Source organism: Corvus cornix, chromosome 2 (assembly GCF_000738735.6).
Source record: "Corvus cornix cornix isolate S_Up_H32 chromosome 2, ASM73873v5, whole genome shotgun sequence".
Lineage (NCBI taxonomy): Eukaryota > Metazoa > Chordata > Aves > Passeriformes > Corvidae > Corvus > Corvus cornix.
In genome coordinates, this window is record NC_046333.1 from 23062180 (window position 1) to 23074245 (window position 12066).

The following is a 12066-nucleotide window of genomic DNA, read 5'->3' on the forward strand; positions in this document are numbered from 1 at the left end:
GTCCAATTAGACTATGAAGAAAAAAGTCTATAAAAGAGTTTGTAAAATACTTAAATAAATCAATCTTGCTGCACAATTCCTGCCTGCCGGATCTTCTCTCCTCCTCCTCCCTATGGCTGCAGGACACGGTGATATACCCTCAGGCCCAGGCCTGCGGTAATACAAGGATGCCACAGGATGCCACAGGATGCCATAGTTGTACCCCAGGTTGCAGGGAGACCACGATGCCAGGGATCTGCAGTGGGGATGTTTCCCCTTTTCTGGTCTGTGGAAACTTCACCGGACTGCCACAGCTTCTGAAATACCATGGAGAGTGCTTAGCCACTTCTTCTGCAACTTCCCCCAGGACCAGCAGAAGCATCTCATCATCTGTGATCCCTACTCTGTGCTACAGTTGCAGGGAAAGAGTCTGGCTTTCTTGGCTTCTTAATGCCATGAGATGTGTAGAGCTGTTACTTGCTGGATACTACTGTGCAGGGGGATGGATCTTTGCCATCTCCTGGGGCAGGTGAATGTCCTGCAGCCAAGAATGCTTGAAAAGGTCTTCCAATTAAGGCCTGTCCAAGGGACACATGGATAAACACCATTTGACGAAGTGCTGGCACTCTGGGGAGAGAAAACAAAAAGCTGCTGGTCAATGGTCCCCTCTTTTCAAGGGTCTACAGTGCCCAGGCTATGCCCAAACTTCCCAATCAATTCTCTCTTTTGGAGAGCAGGATGGTAGGACGTGTGCCAGTTCCTCCAGCTAACTGTGAGAAATCAATCTCCTCCGTAGTTGCAAGAACAGGGTGCTCGTATGCCACCTGTAATCTCCCAACTCTGTTATTCCTCCTGCGATGCAAAGCCAGGTACCAGCTCAAAACACCAATGGCAGGAAGAAGATAACAGCCCAGAATAATGTCCTCATCTCTGTTGAAGGCCATGTCATAGAGCAGAACGCTCAGGGACCAGATCATTGCTGGATGTCCACGGTAGCGGAAGATTATCCCCTCTGGTGGGGCTGTACACCTGCTTTCTTGTGGGATACAGATGGAGCTCATCAGGGGCACGCTGCCCTCGCCTGGCATCCCTGAGGATGTGGCACACCGGTGCCACACAGTGTGACCTGCTACCTTTTTGCCAGCACCTGACCCTTGTCAACAAACTTTAGGTTTGAAAAGAAAGTCCCTGACACTGAAAGACGGCAGAGTGAGCCCCGGGAAGGCCCAACCTTATGCAAGGAAAACACTCATGCAGGAGTAGGGAAAACACTGCCTTTTATTTGCCCCCACCCCTGCATTGGTCAAGAAAAATACCATAGGCCAAGGCAGAAGAGGGGGGTATAGCACCACAAGCCCTCCCATGCCTGCAAATGAAAGTGGCTGGTGCAAAGGTTTTTCAAACCCCCCTCTGCTACCCTCCACAGGTTTTGTTGCGCTGGTTCCCCCCACACCAGTACTAGCTGGCTCCCATTCCACAAAATTGTCCCCACCTACCCTCCATGAAAAAAACATCTTGAAGAATTATTCCCACCCCAGCAAAGGGTGCCCTTTGGCACCTGACCAGGCCCTAACATGGGCTCACCTGAAAACTAGGTGTATAGCATGTCCTTTAGATTTGTGCTGCAACTGAAGTTATCAGCTTCACCTTACCAATGGCCAGGTTGAGGATGATGTTCGTGGCCTTGACGTTGCAGTGCAAGCCCCCATGGCTGGTGTGGGGAGAGCCATTAGGGTTACAGGCCTGTAGGTCCCAGGATCTTCCTTCCAGCCCGTGTTGTAGATGGGCATAATATTTGCCAACTTCCTGTCACCTGGGACCTCCCCAGTTAGCCAGGACTTCTATAAATGATTGATGTTGGCTTGGTGAGCTCTTCCACCAGCTCCCTCAGTAACCTGATGAGTGGATATCATCTGGCTCCATAGACTCATGAATGTCTAAGTGGCATAGCAGGTAGCTGAACATTCCCTCCTGAATTACGGGAGCTTCATTCTGATCCTGTCCTGCTTATGTTCCTGTCTTCCAGCTCGAGGAGCAGGGTATCTGGAGAACAATGGGTCTTGCTATTAAAGACAGAGAGAAAGAAGGTATTAAGTATCTCGTCCTTTGTAACTATGTTTCCTCCCACATCCAATAAGGGAGGGAGATTCTGCTTAGCCCTCCTTTGTTGCTGATGTATTTGTAAAAACATTTTTTGTTGTCTTATGGCAGAAGCCAGATTAAGTTCTGCTTGGGATTTGACCCTTCTAATTTTCTCCCTGCATCCTTGTACTCTTTGTGAGCTGCTGAGCAATCTTCCTGAGTTTCAGCCAATGCTCTTTTTTCAGCCAGGCCAGTATTTTTTCCCATGGTTCATCTTTCAGTACATGGGGGATAGCCTGGTCCTGTACCTTTAAGACTTCCTTCTGGAAGAATGTCCAGCCTTCCTGCACATTCTTTGCTTCCTCAGGACTTCCTTCCAATGGACTATGTCAACCAGTGTCCCAAACTGGCTGAAGTCTGCCCTCGAGAACTCCAAGGTAGCATTTCTGCTGATCCCTTTCCTTACTTCTCCAAGAAACTAAAACTCTGTATAATTTCATGATCACTGTGCACAAGGTGGTCTCCAACTGCCACATGACCCATCAGTCCTTCACTGTTTACAAACAGCAGGTCCAGTGGAGCCTTGACTAGTTGGCTCATTTACCATCTTCAGGTAGAAATAATGTTTGTTATATTTCGTTTTAGAAATGTCCCATATAATGATGGTTGAACAATGGAGATGGACTTTCCTATCATGTTTGAAGTAGCACTTTCATTGCTTTTAATGGATTTGGAGGGTCTAGGACCACTTGATTCTGAATATTTGTGTCTCTCAGGTCTACTTTATGTCAGGATTGGTGTTTTCTATTGAAGCTGGTAGTAAATGCGTTAGGAAGTACAGTGGAGAGCTGATGGTGTCTCTTACTCTTCAGGGGTTGCTTTAAGTGTACTCTGCCCGGTTCTAGAGTCCAGTCTGGACATAGTGCAGCCAGTGCACTCTTTTCCTCCTCTGTTGTATCTGTGTAAGCACCTGTGTGTAAGGCCCTAATAAAAGGACTTCATAGTGGTTCATGTACTCTGGGTTAGACACATGGGAGAAACACTGACCAGATATTCTCAAGAGGTCAAAACAAGACAAAAGTTTACTGGCAAATTGTAGAAAGTCAGGGAACTCTAGCAAAAGATTTAGTACAGCATCCAGTCAACATAAAACACTGCTCAAAGCATTAATTTGGCCCATTCAATTTAGCAAACTTTAAACCCGTTCAATATTAAGTTACTCAAGATGTTCTGAGAAGAGGGAATTAGAAAGAAGAAAGACAGAAAAGATACAGAAAAGCACACATATAGCTGCCAACTCCTGGGTTCCAGCAGCATTCAGATACAAACTCCAAGAGGAAGGTAGGATCAAAATGTGTGCTGGCCTCGTTCTAAGACTAAATACCACTTGGCCTTCCTGGGCCCTCGCCACAGGTGGGACTTACAGTGATTTGGCCACTCTGGCCAAAAGCTGGGTTAGGCAAGAGTGGAGCACTGCCTCCAGTGTGCCAAAGATTGGCAGACACTGTGGGGCTAGGATACAGCTCTAGGGGTGGGTGGTGGAGGGCAGTTCACTGTCTTGCGAGGGCAAGGTCTGACCTACCTCCCTTCCTCCTCGCCCCCCCCCCCGCCGTGGATACTAAAAAGCTACCAGAGAAACTTTATAGCTTTAGCTTTCTACAGCCGCCTGTGAAAGTCTCCTTTCTCACGCAGACTGGCTGGGAAACAGTTTGGGATTTTGTAAACTATCTCACAGGTGCAGGCTGTGGTGGGAGATTGTTTTGGTATACTGGGAAAAATATTTTGAAAATGAGTGTTATACCGTTCAGCCAATCACTCTGGTAGGTGGCTAACCAATGGACCAATCATATCATTCCTCTATGGCGAACTAAGTTATATAAGCGAGTTTGTAATTAATTAAACATTCCCATTTTATCCTGGACTCGCAGTCTGTCGTTCTTCTCGCCATCCTCAGTACAACAGTGACATCTGGTGGCCTGCGACGTGAACTGCAAGCGCACTTAGAGGCGAACCGAACCGCCGCGCGGCCCCGGGCTGCGGGAACGGAACCCTAGACCGAAAAGATGGGACATAAATCCTCAAAAGAAAGCACGATACTTTCTGCCTTCAAATCTGTGATAGTGATCGCAGGAGCTGATATAACTGATGAAGCTCTCTGCGCTTTGCTTCACTGGGCTGCAGATCACGGGCTTACACCAGATCCTAACAATGCTCAGAAGCTTGGAAACGGCTAGGGGACGCATTAATACATGAGGCTGCATCTGGCGATAAGAATGTAGTCAACCTACTACGTACGTCGGGAACTCTATATGTTATAATGCAGAAATGGACAAAAGGACGAGACGGAAAGGGACAACGGGCTCTGATGAATCTGAGGATGAAGGTTCTGAGGGGTCTGCCGCGGATGATTAGTTATCTGAGGGGGGACTGACTCAAGACAGCGTGGGCAGTACGGAGTACAGAGCGGGGGTCCTATCCTTCCCCGCGGAAGTATGCCCCTTCGAGATACCCCTCGCCAGCAGAAGAGCTGGAGCGTCCTCCACCTTTCGCTCCGGCGGCCGCCCTTCCCTCCTCTGTGCCACAGTCGCACGTTCAGCCACCTATATCGGTTGTTGCAGCGGGATCTCCCCACGGCGTCCCTTTTGCCGCGACCGGGTGAGGGGGGGGGTGTCATGGCGGCTTCCGCCCCGGCACCACCCGCCGCTCCATGGGCGGGCCCAGCGCCGTTAGCCCAGCAGCCGAGCTCGGCGCCGCTGCCTGCCGCAGCGCAACCGGCCGCGCTGCCGCCGCGGGAACCGTCCGTGCCGGTCCCGGGTGCGGGCAAGCCGCCATAGTCTGCCGCAGCCACGTTTCCGGTGCCTTTCTGTCCCGCGCCGGCACCCGTAGCGCCTGGCTATCATGCGCATGCCCCAACAGCTGGGCAATGTTTGGTGCAAGGACAGATAGCGCACAGCCTCTTGGCACAGCAGCTTACGATGATGCGAGAGGTAACGCAATAGCTTACGGTTTTGCGGGAGGTATCACAGCAGCTGGCAGCACTGCTGCAGATGTCGCGACAGGCTACTGCGGCTGGACTCGCGCTGGCAGCTCTGGGCGCGGTACGGGGCGCGGCCCCAGCGGCCCCAGCGCCGGAGCCTGCGCAGATGGCGGTGCCGATGCAAGCCGCAACGTCTCAAGCTGCCTTGCCGGGCGTAGCCCTCGCCGCTACAGCCCCCGCAGCCGCGCCGCACGCTGGTGTGGTGCCTGCGTCCTGCCAGCCTCCCGGGAGACCATCGGACGCACCCCTGCCCGACGATGCTAGCAGCGTTGCTATGGACACGCCTGCTTCGCTACGGGAATCTGTGAAGGCACTCAGGCGCCAGCAACCGGTAACACGGCTAGCCCGCAACCGTCCTCGGACATTTCCAGAATGCAAGGTGACTGTGCGTCCAAAAGATTCCAAACGGTTCTGGGAGGAGGTCAAGAGGCGGGCACTGGAGGCTGGGGACTGGGACTTATTAGAAAGAGTTGGGATGCCTGAAGGGGAAGGGAGACCTGAGCAGGCTGCTACCTTGCCTCAGAATGGTGTGCAGGTAGATCACAGCGATGTAACGATGGACCAAGGTGGTAGTGATACAGAGGGTATTATCCAAACTTCTCCTGTACAGAAAGCCCTTCCTAACTCAGGTCAGTCTGACAAACATGAGACCTTTGTTTGGAGGGTGGTCCAGGATCTGCAGACTAAGGTTGCTCAATATGGATTAGTGTGGGACACAGAGGAGTAGAAACTCCTGCAATTAAAAGAGGCTTTGGTTTACAACCGTGGAAGAGACTAGGTCTGGCTTAATTGACAGAGATTTATAGATCTTAAGCAAAAGAATTACGAGCCTGTGTTCCTATAGTTATAAGTAAAAGTGTACACTGGGTGTTCTGGTGGAGGGTTTTAAATATAATAGTGTGATTTTATATAGTTTAAGTTAAGAATGTAGATGTTATAATAGAGACATCTGTGTGTACGTGACATGAGAAGTTATTGGTCAAGACATAGCTGCATTGCAACGAGAAGTGCCACAGGTGATAGGTCATAAATCCAAAACAAAGTGTTGTTTTAAGTGCCTATTGCATTAGAAAGTTATAAATTACGATGTAATTCTAAATCTTGTGATTAGTCGCCATTATTAGGAGGTATTGTAAAATCTCACGCCTCGACTGATGCGTTTTGTTATTTTAAACAATATGTCCATGTAATCGCGTAGTCCCATCCCTGAAGGTTACTTCCTCTGACAAGTGAACACGTGGGAAATTCGACAGATGGGGTTCTCCTGAAGTCATGCAGATTATTAGAGTGCTAAATACTGATCTGCTTTCCCTGTTTGATATTAAGCATCTAGGTCAGGTATTATTTCAACCTGTACAATTTTCAGTTTTTGAGGCTAATTGGAGAAGGATGGCTGAGAAGGCTGCAGCTGAGAATATGCAGTTGCCTCCAACTCATCCCAGATACAGAGTTCCTGCAGATGTTCTCATGGGAGCCAATAACTATTGGGACCCTGATACTCAGGCTACCTGGCATCCTCAGATCCTTGAACAGGCTCAGAGGATTGGTATGGGAGCCTTATTAAAGGGCATAGACATGGCTGCTCCTAAAACACGATATGTGAAAATATCTCAGGGGGAGAAAAAGCACTTTTTATCTTTTGTGGAAAAGATTGCTGCAGCCTTGGAAAAGCAGGTTGAAGATGAGGCCATGAGGCAGCTGTTGTGTAGACAGCTAGCAAGAGGTAATGCTAATGATGAGTGCAGAAGGATCATAGATGCTTTACCAGGGGAACCCACGCTAACACAGATGGTTGAAGCCTGTGCTAAGGTGGGATCTGGGGAGCATAAATCTGCTCTGGCCACCTCTTCAGTTAAATTCTGGTGGACAAAAAATGCAACCTAGGCTTGAGAGCAAGCAGAAACAGATTAGACAAAAGATGAGAAATAAGGAAAACAGGGGAGCTGCTCAATGAGAGAGATGCGGTAGGCCAGGTCATTCTGCAGAATACTGTGGATCTGTGTATCATGCCAATGGTTGACCTCTGATACACTCTGGAAACTTGCCCAGGAGTGCAAAGGGGAATTGTGCACAGACACAAATGTTTCCCAAGGGCATGGTACAGACACAGGCCTACTCAGTCAGCTTGCAGCCAGCACCCAGGGATCAGTCGGGGTATATGTGCACACCACAGCAACAGTCATCTTAGAATCCTGTCGTGTTTATAAGGTTCCCTTGGATGCTTATGGACCCTTAGGTCAGGGCTTCAGCGCATTGCTTGCGGGTAGGTCTCGTGTCACCCTTCAAGGGATCTTTGTACACCCAGGAGTTATTGATGCTGATTTTACAGGCCAGATTTGTGCTATGGTTTCCACACCCACCCCGCCATTACCATTCCTGAAAAGACTAGAATTGTTCAACTTGTGCCTTCTAAGTCATGTGTTCCTAGGGCAGAACAACGCAGTCACGGAGATGGTGGCTTTGGATCTAGGGGGCTTCTGCAGGTCTTCTGGACTGCTGATATCTCCAGCCAAAAGCCGCAGGTGATGTGTAACCTAATCCTGCCAAATGCCCAACCGCCCAAGATCCTACTCCAAGGTTTGATCGACACGGGCGCTGACATGACAGTTGTCTCCTTCTCTGCGTGGCCTCCCAGGTGGCCTCTGGCCCCTGCGGGGTCAGCCATCACAGGGTTGGGAAGAACGGCAAAGAGCTACTTAAGTGAGCAACGTGTGCTGGTGAAAAATGCAGAGGGGCAAACAGCTACAGTTCGGCCCTATGTCACTGCAGCTCCGCTTAACCTCTGGGGGTGGGATGTGTTGGCAGCTTGGGGGGTGCGGATTGGGACAAATTTTTAGTTGGGGCCACTATGCTAAAGGGCGCAGAGTATCCTATGCTGCATTTGCGGTGGCTAGTAAGCAAATCTATCTGGATTCCGCAGTGGCCCCTACCAAAAGAGAAATTCGTCACCCTTTGTCAGTTAGTCCAGGAGCAATTACAACAGGGACATCTTAAACCTTCTACTAGTCCCTGGAACACTCCTGTTTTTGTAATTAAGAAAAAATCAGGGAAATGGAGATTGTTACAGGATCTCCGACAAGTCAGTGCAGTGATGGAAAGTATGGGGGCATTGCAGCCTGGCATGCCCTCACCCACCATGATCCCAACAGGGTGGGAAATCCTGATCATTGATTTGAAGGATTGTTTTTTCACTATTCCTTTACATCCTGATGACAACCCAAAATTTGCTTTTACTGTGTCTGCAGTTAACAATGCTGAACCTGCGCGGAGGTATCAGTGGAAGGTTCTACCTCAGGGTATGAAGAACAGCCCGACTATCTGCCAATGGTATGTCGCTCAGGCTTTGTCCAGAGTCTGTGAGCAGTTTCCTGAGGCATACTGCTACCATGATATCCTGGTGGCAGCATCCACCCAGGATGAGCTGCTGAGGATTCAGCCTCGGCTGCTCACTGCTCTGCATTCTTATGGATTGCAGGTGGCTCCAGAGAAAGTTCAGCAGCATCCTCCTTGGAAATACCTAGGAGTCAAAATTTTGGATCAAAGTATAGAGCACCAAGAGGTGCAATTCTCAGATTCTATTAAGACCTTGAATGATGCTCAGAAATTGCTGGGTATCATTAATTGGTTACGTCCTTATTTAGGGCTAACCACAGCACAACTTTCCCCGCTTTTTAATATTTTAAAGGGGGACCCCGAGTTGGATTCATCTCAAAAACTGACTCCTGAAGAGCGATGAGCGCTGGCGGAGGTTCAACAGGCTGTTTCTGCTCGTCAGGTTTATCGAGTGGATCCCTCCATTGATATCACTGTTTTCATTACCACTCCAGATTTTCATCCTACAGGTATCATTGGCCAATGGAATAAACGGTGGCCTGACCCTTTCCATATCCTGGAATGGGTCTTTTTGCCTCATCAGCCAAAAAAGACAGCACCCACATTGTTTGAATTGATCGCTTGTTTGATAATCAAATGCCACCAACATTGTTTGCAATTAATGGCAGCAGATTGTGCAACAATTGTTCTTCCAGTACAGCAGGAACACTTTGAGTGGAGCTTTACTAACAGCGCTCCTTTGCAAAGTGCACTGCAGAACTTCTTGGGGCAGATTGCTTATCATCTGCCCAGCCACAAATTACTGCAGCTGGCAAAATCGACCAGCTTCACCTTGCAGCCAAACAATAGTTGGGTGCCAGTGCAAGGGCCCACCATCTTCACTGATGGCTCCAGAAAAACAGGGAAAGCCACTGTTACCTGGAAGGAGGAATCTGACTGGCAGGTGCTGGAAGGCTACGAGTCAGGCTCTGCCCAGATGGTTGAATTGAGGGTTGTTGCCATGGCTTTTCAGCAATTTTCTGAGGTTCCTTTGAATTTGGTCACTGATTCTGCTTACATAGCAGATATAACCCAACACTTGGATTGCTCACTTTTGAAAGAAATCAATAATGCAGCTCTGTTTTCACTATTGAAAACTTTGTGGAGTGCAATTCAAGCTCAAGTTCACCCATATTACATTCTGAATATTCCAAGTCACACCAATTTGCCAGGTTTCATAACAGAAAGCAATGCCAGGGCTGACATGCTGGCCAACCCTGCGTAGGTAGCACCTCAGCCTGACAGAATTGCACAAGCCAAGGCATCGCATGGTTTCTTCCATCAAAGTGCACGTACCCTGCAGAAGCAGTTTCATTTAACGCCAACCGAGGCGCGCGACATTGTCAGCTCTTGTGCTGACTGTCATGGACTTGCTGCACCTTTACCACAGGGGGTAAACCCCAGAGGCCTCAAAGCCTTGCAGCTTTGGCAAACGGATGTAACTCACATCCCTGAATTTGGCTGGCTGAAATATGTGCACGTGTCTATTGACACTTTCTCCTCAGCTATGTGGGCTACTGCTCACACTGGAGAGAAGGGCTGTGATGTCATTGCCCATTGGAAACTGGCTTTCGCGATCTTGGGCGTGCCTTCTTCTGTGAAAACCGATAATGGCCCTGCCTACACCTCACAGAAGACGTGGCAGTTTTTACACCTATGGGGTGTAAATCATACTTTGGGTATTCCACATTCTGCTGCTGGCCAAGCCATTATCGAACGTGCTCACAGCACCTTGAAGCGTGTTTTGGAGAAACAAAAAGGGGGAATGCATGGAGAAACCCCACAGAGCCGACTAGAAAAAGCTCTATATACAATTAATCATCTTACAGTGCCACCAAATTCGAACAATCCTGTTATTTTAAATCAGTTTCTTTCATTGCAGTCTGCAGGCGAGATGCACCTGCCTCAAGTGAAAGTCTGGGTACGGGATCTACTTACTAACAAGTGGGAAGGCCTGCATGAGCTCACTGCTTGGGGTTGTGGGTATGCTTACGTTTCCACAGATACTGGGGTACAGTGGCTACCTGCAAGATGCGCTCGCCCTGACCTGCGGTACCAGAAGCAGAACAGGCAACCTCCAAGGCAACCTTCAAATGATGACCAGAATGCAGATCATTCATCGAATGATCCCTCTGATGATGACCAAGATGTCGACCATCAGCCTGGTCCTTCTACAAGCAGAGACTGAACTTTAAGTTTCTTATGTTATGGAGTCAGAATGTTATGCAGAATTTTAGAGCCCTTAAGGCTATCCAGAATTAGTAACTGATGTAGAGCCCTGAAGGCTATTCAGAATTAATGACTGGACATATAGCTGGATTCGCTAGCTGTATCTCCCATGGCACTGCTGGAGAATCTCTGCCCACTTTAAATCAGTGTCTCATTTGGATTCAGTCTGGTGACAGCCATTACTAAACGGATCCCTTATGCTGTGTGTGTTCTCCTTTCTGCAAGGGGCCCCGCAGAGGACTACAAATGCTACCTTTTTGGTCAAAAGGGGGAATTGTGGATACTAAAAAGCTACCAGAGAAATTTTCTAGCTTTCTTCAGCCACCTGTGAAAGTCTCCTTTCTCATGCAGACTGGCTGGGAAACAGTTTGAGATTTTGTAAACTATCTCACAGGTGCAGGCTGTGGTGGGAGATTGTTTTGGTATACTGGGAAAAATATTTTGAAAATGAGTGTTATACCATTCAGCCAGTCACTCTGGTAGGTGGCTAACCAATGGACCAATCATATCATTCCTCTATGGCGAACCAAGTTACCAAACGAGTTTGTAATTAATTAAACATTCCCATTTTATCCTGGACTTGCATTCTGTGTCGTTCTTCTCGCCATCCTCAGTACAACAGCAGCACCCCCCCATGCATCCCAAAATACCTTGAAACATCACTCTTTCTAGTCCCTCACACTGTATTAGCCAGCCTCTCCTCCCTGGATTGACTGCCCAGCTGGAGCAGAATATCAGTTGTCACACTGATAAATGTGATTTGAGAAACAGAATCTGGGAGATGCTCTGCTTTGAGGCATGGGCAAGGGGATTTTTAAAAGGTAGAGCCTCGGCAGCAGAGACCTTCCCTGTTTTGTTCTAATGGACTTGATGCATTTGTTCCTGATGAAACATAACTTCAAGACACCAAGGACGAACCCCCTATTTGTGATTTGACACTGTCAATACTGCAGTAGGTGATGTGTTAGAGGAATATCTACTAAACTGTGTTAAGAATTTGTAGTAGTGGCTGGTTTTTATTTGTTTGTTTGTCTGCTACTAATTTTGAAGTGGCTTCTTCTGTTCTGAGGATATGAAGAGACAAGTACATCCCAGGATTATGGTGGCAGAGGAGAGATTCACAGCCTCACCTGTCCCATGTAAAGAGGCATAAGACTCCTTCCTTTCTGTAGTTTGTAAACAGAAGTCACTCATATGCTTGCTTTGCCCATGTTAGTCTCTGCAGTTCAGATGAAGACAGTGCCTGCTGAATGTTTTCTAATATTCCTCCATAATACAATGTTAGGACTATTGACCTAAAACTTGCCCTGAGAATCAGTAATTCCAGTGGGGGGGTGTAAACATGATGTTGTACCCTTCTGTAGTAT

The 12066-nt window shown here is 48.3% G+C and overlaps 1 protein-coding gene and 1 long non-coding RNA gene across 5 annotated transcripts; one reads left to right on the forward strand and one right to left on the reverse strand.

Moving 5' to 3' along the window:
• Positions 1–85: 85 nt before the first annotated feature.
• Positions 86–5154, reverse strand: LOC120409741. The gene is made up of 3 exons (XR_005601514.1): positions 5066–5154; positions 1564–2042; positions 86–606 (listed from the first exon to the last, which is right to left on the reverse strand). It is a non-coding gene; the product is annotated as an uncharacterized LOC120409741 (long non-coding RNA).
• On the forward strand, positions 5083–11278 carry LOC120409740 (cyclin-dependent kinase inhibitor 1C-like). 4 transcript variants are annotated; one of them, XM_039549733.1, is made up of 4 exons: positions 5083–5477; positions 7532–7620; positions 8344–8425; positions 10474–11278. In XM_039549733.1, the coding sequence occupies exons 1-3, from the start codon at positions 5109–5111 to the stop codon at positions 8345–8347; spliced, it is 462 nt and encodes a 153-aa protein (XP_039405667.1). In that variant the 5' UTR covers positions 5083–5108; the 3' UTR covers positions 8348–8425; positions 10474–11278. The 4 variants fall into 4 exon arrangements, with proteins under 4 accessions (XP_039405667.1, XP_039405668.1, XP_039405669.1 ...); XM_039549734.1 differs by lacking the exon at positions 7532–7620; XM_039549735.1 differs by lacking the exons at positions 7532–7620; positions 10474–11278 and adding an exon at positions 10353–10467.
• The last annotated feature ends 788 nt before the right edge of the window (positions 11279–12066 follow it).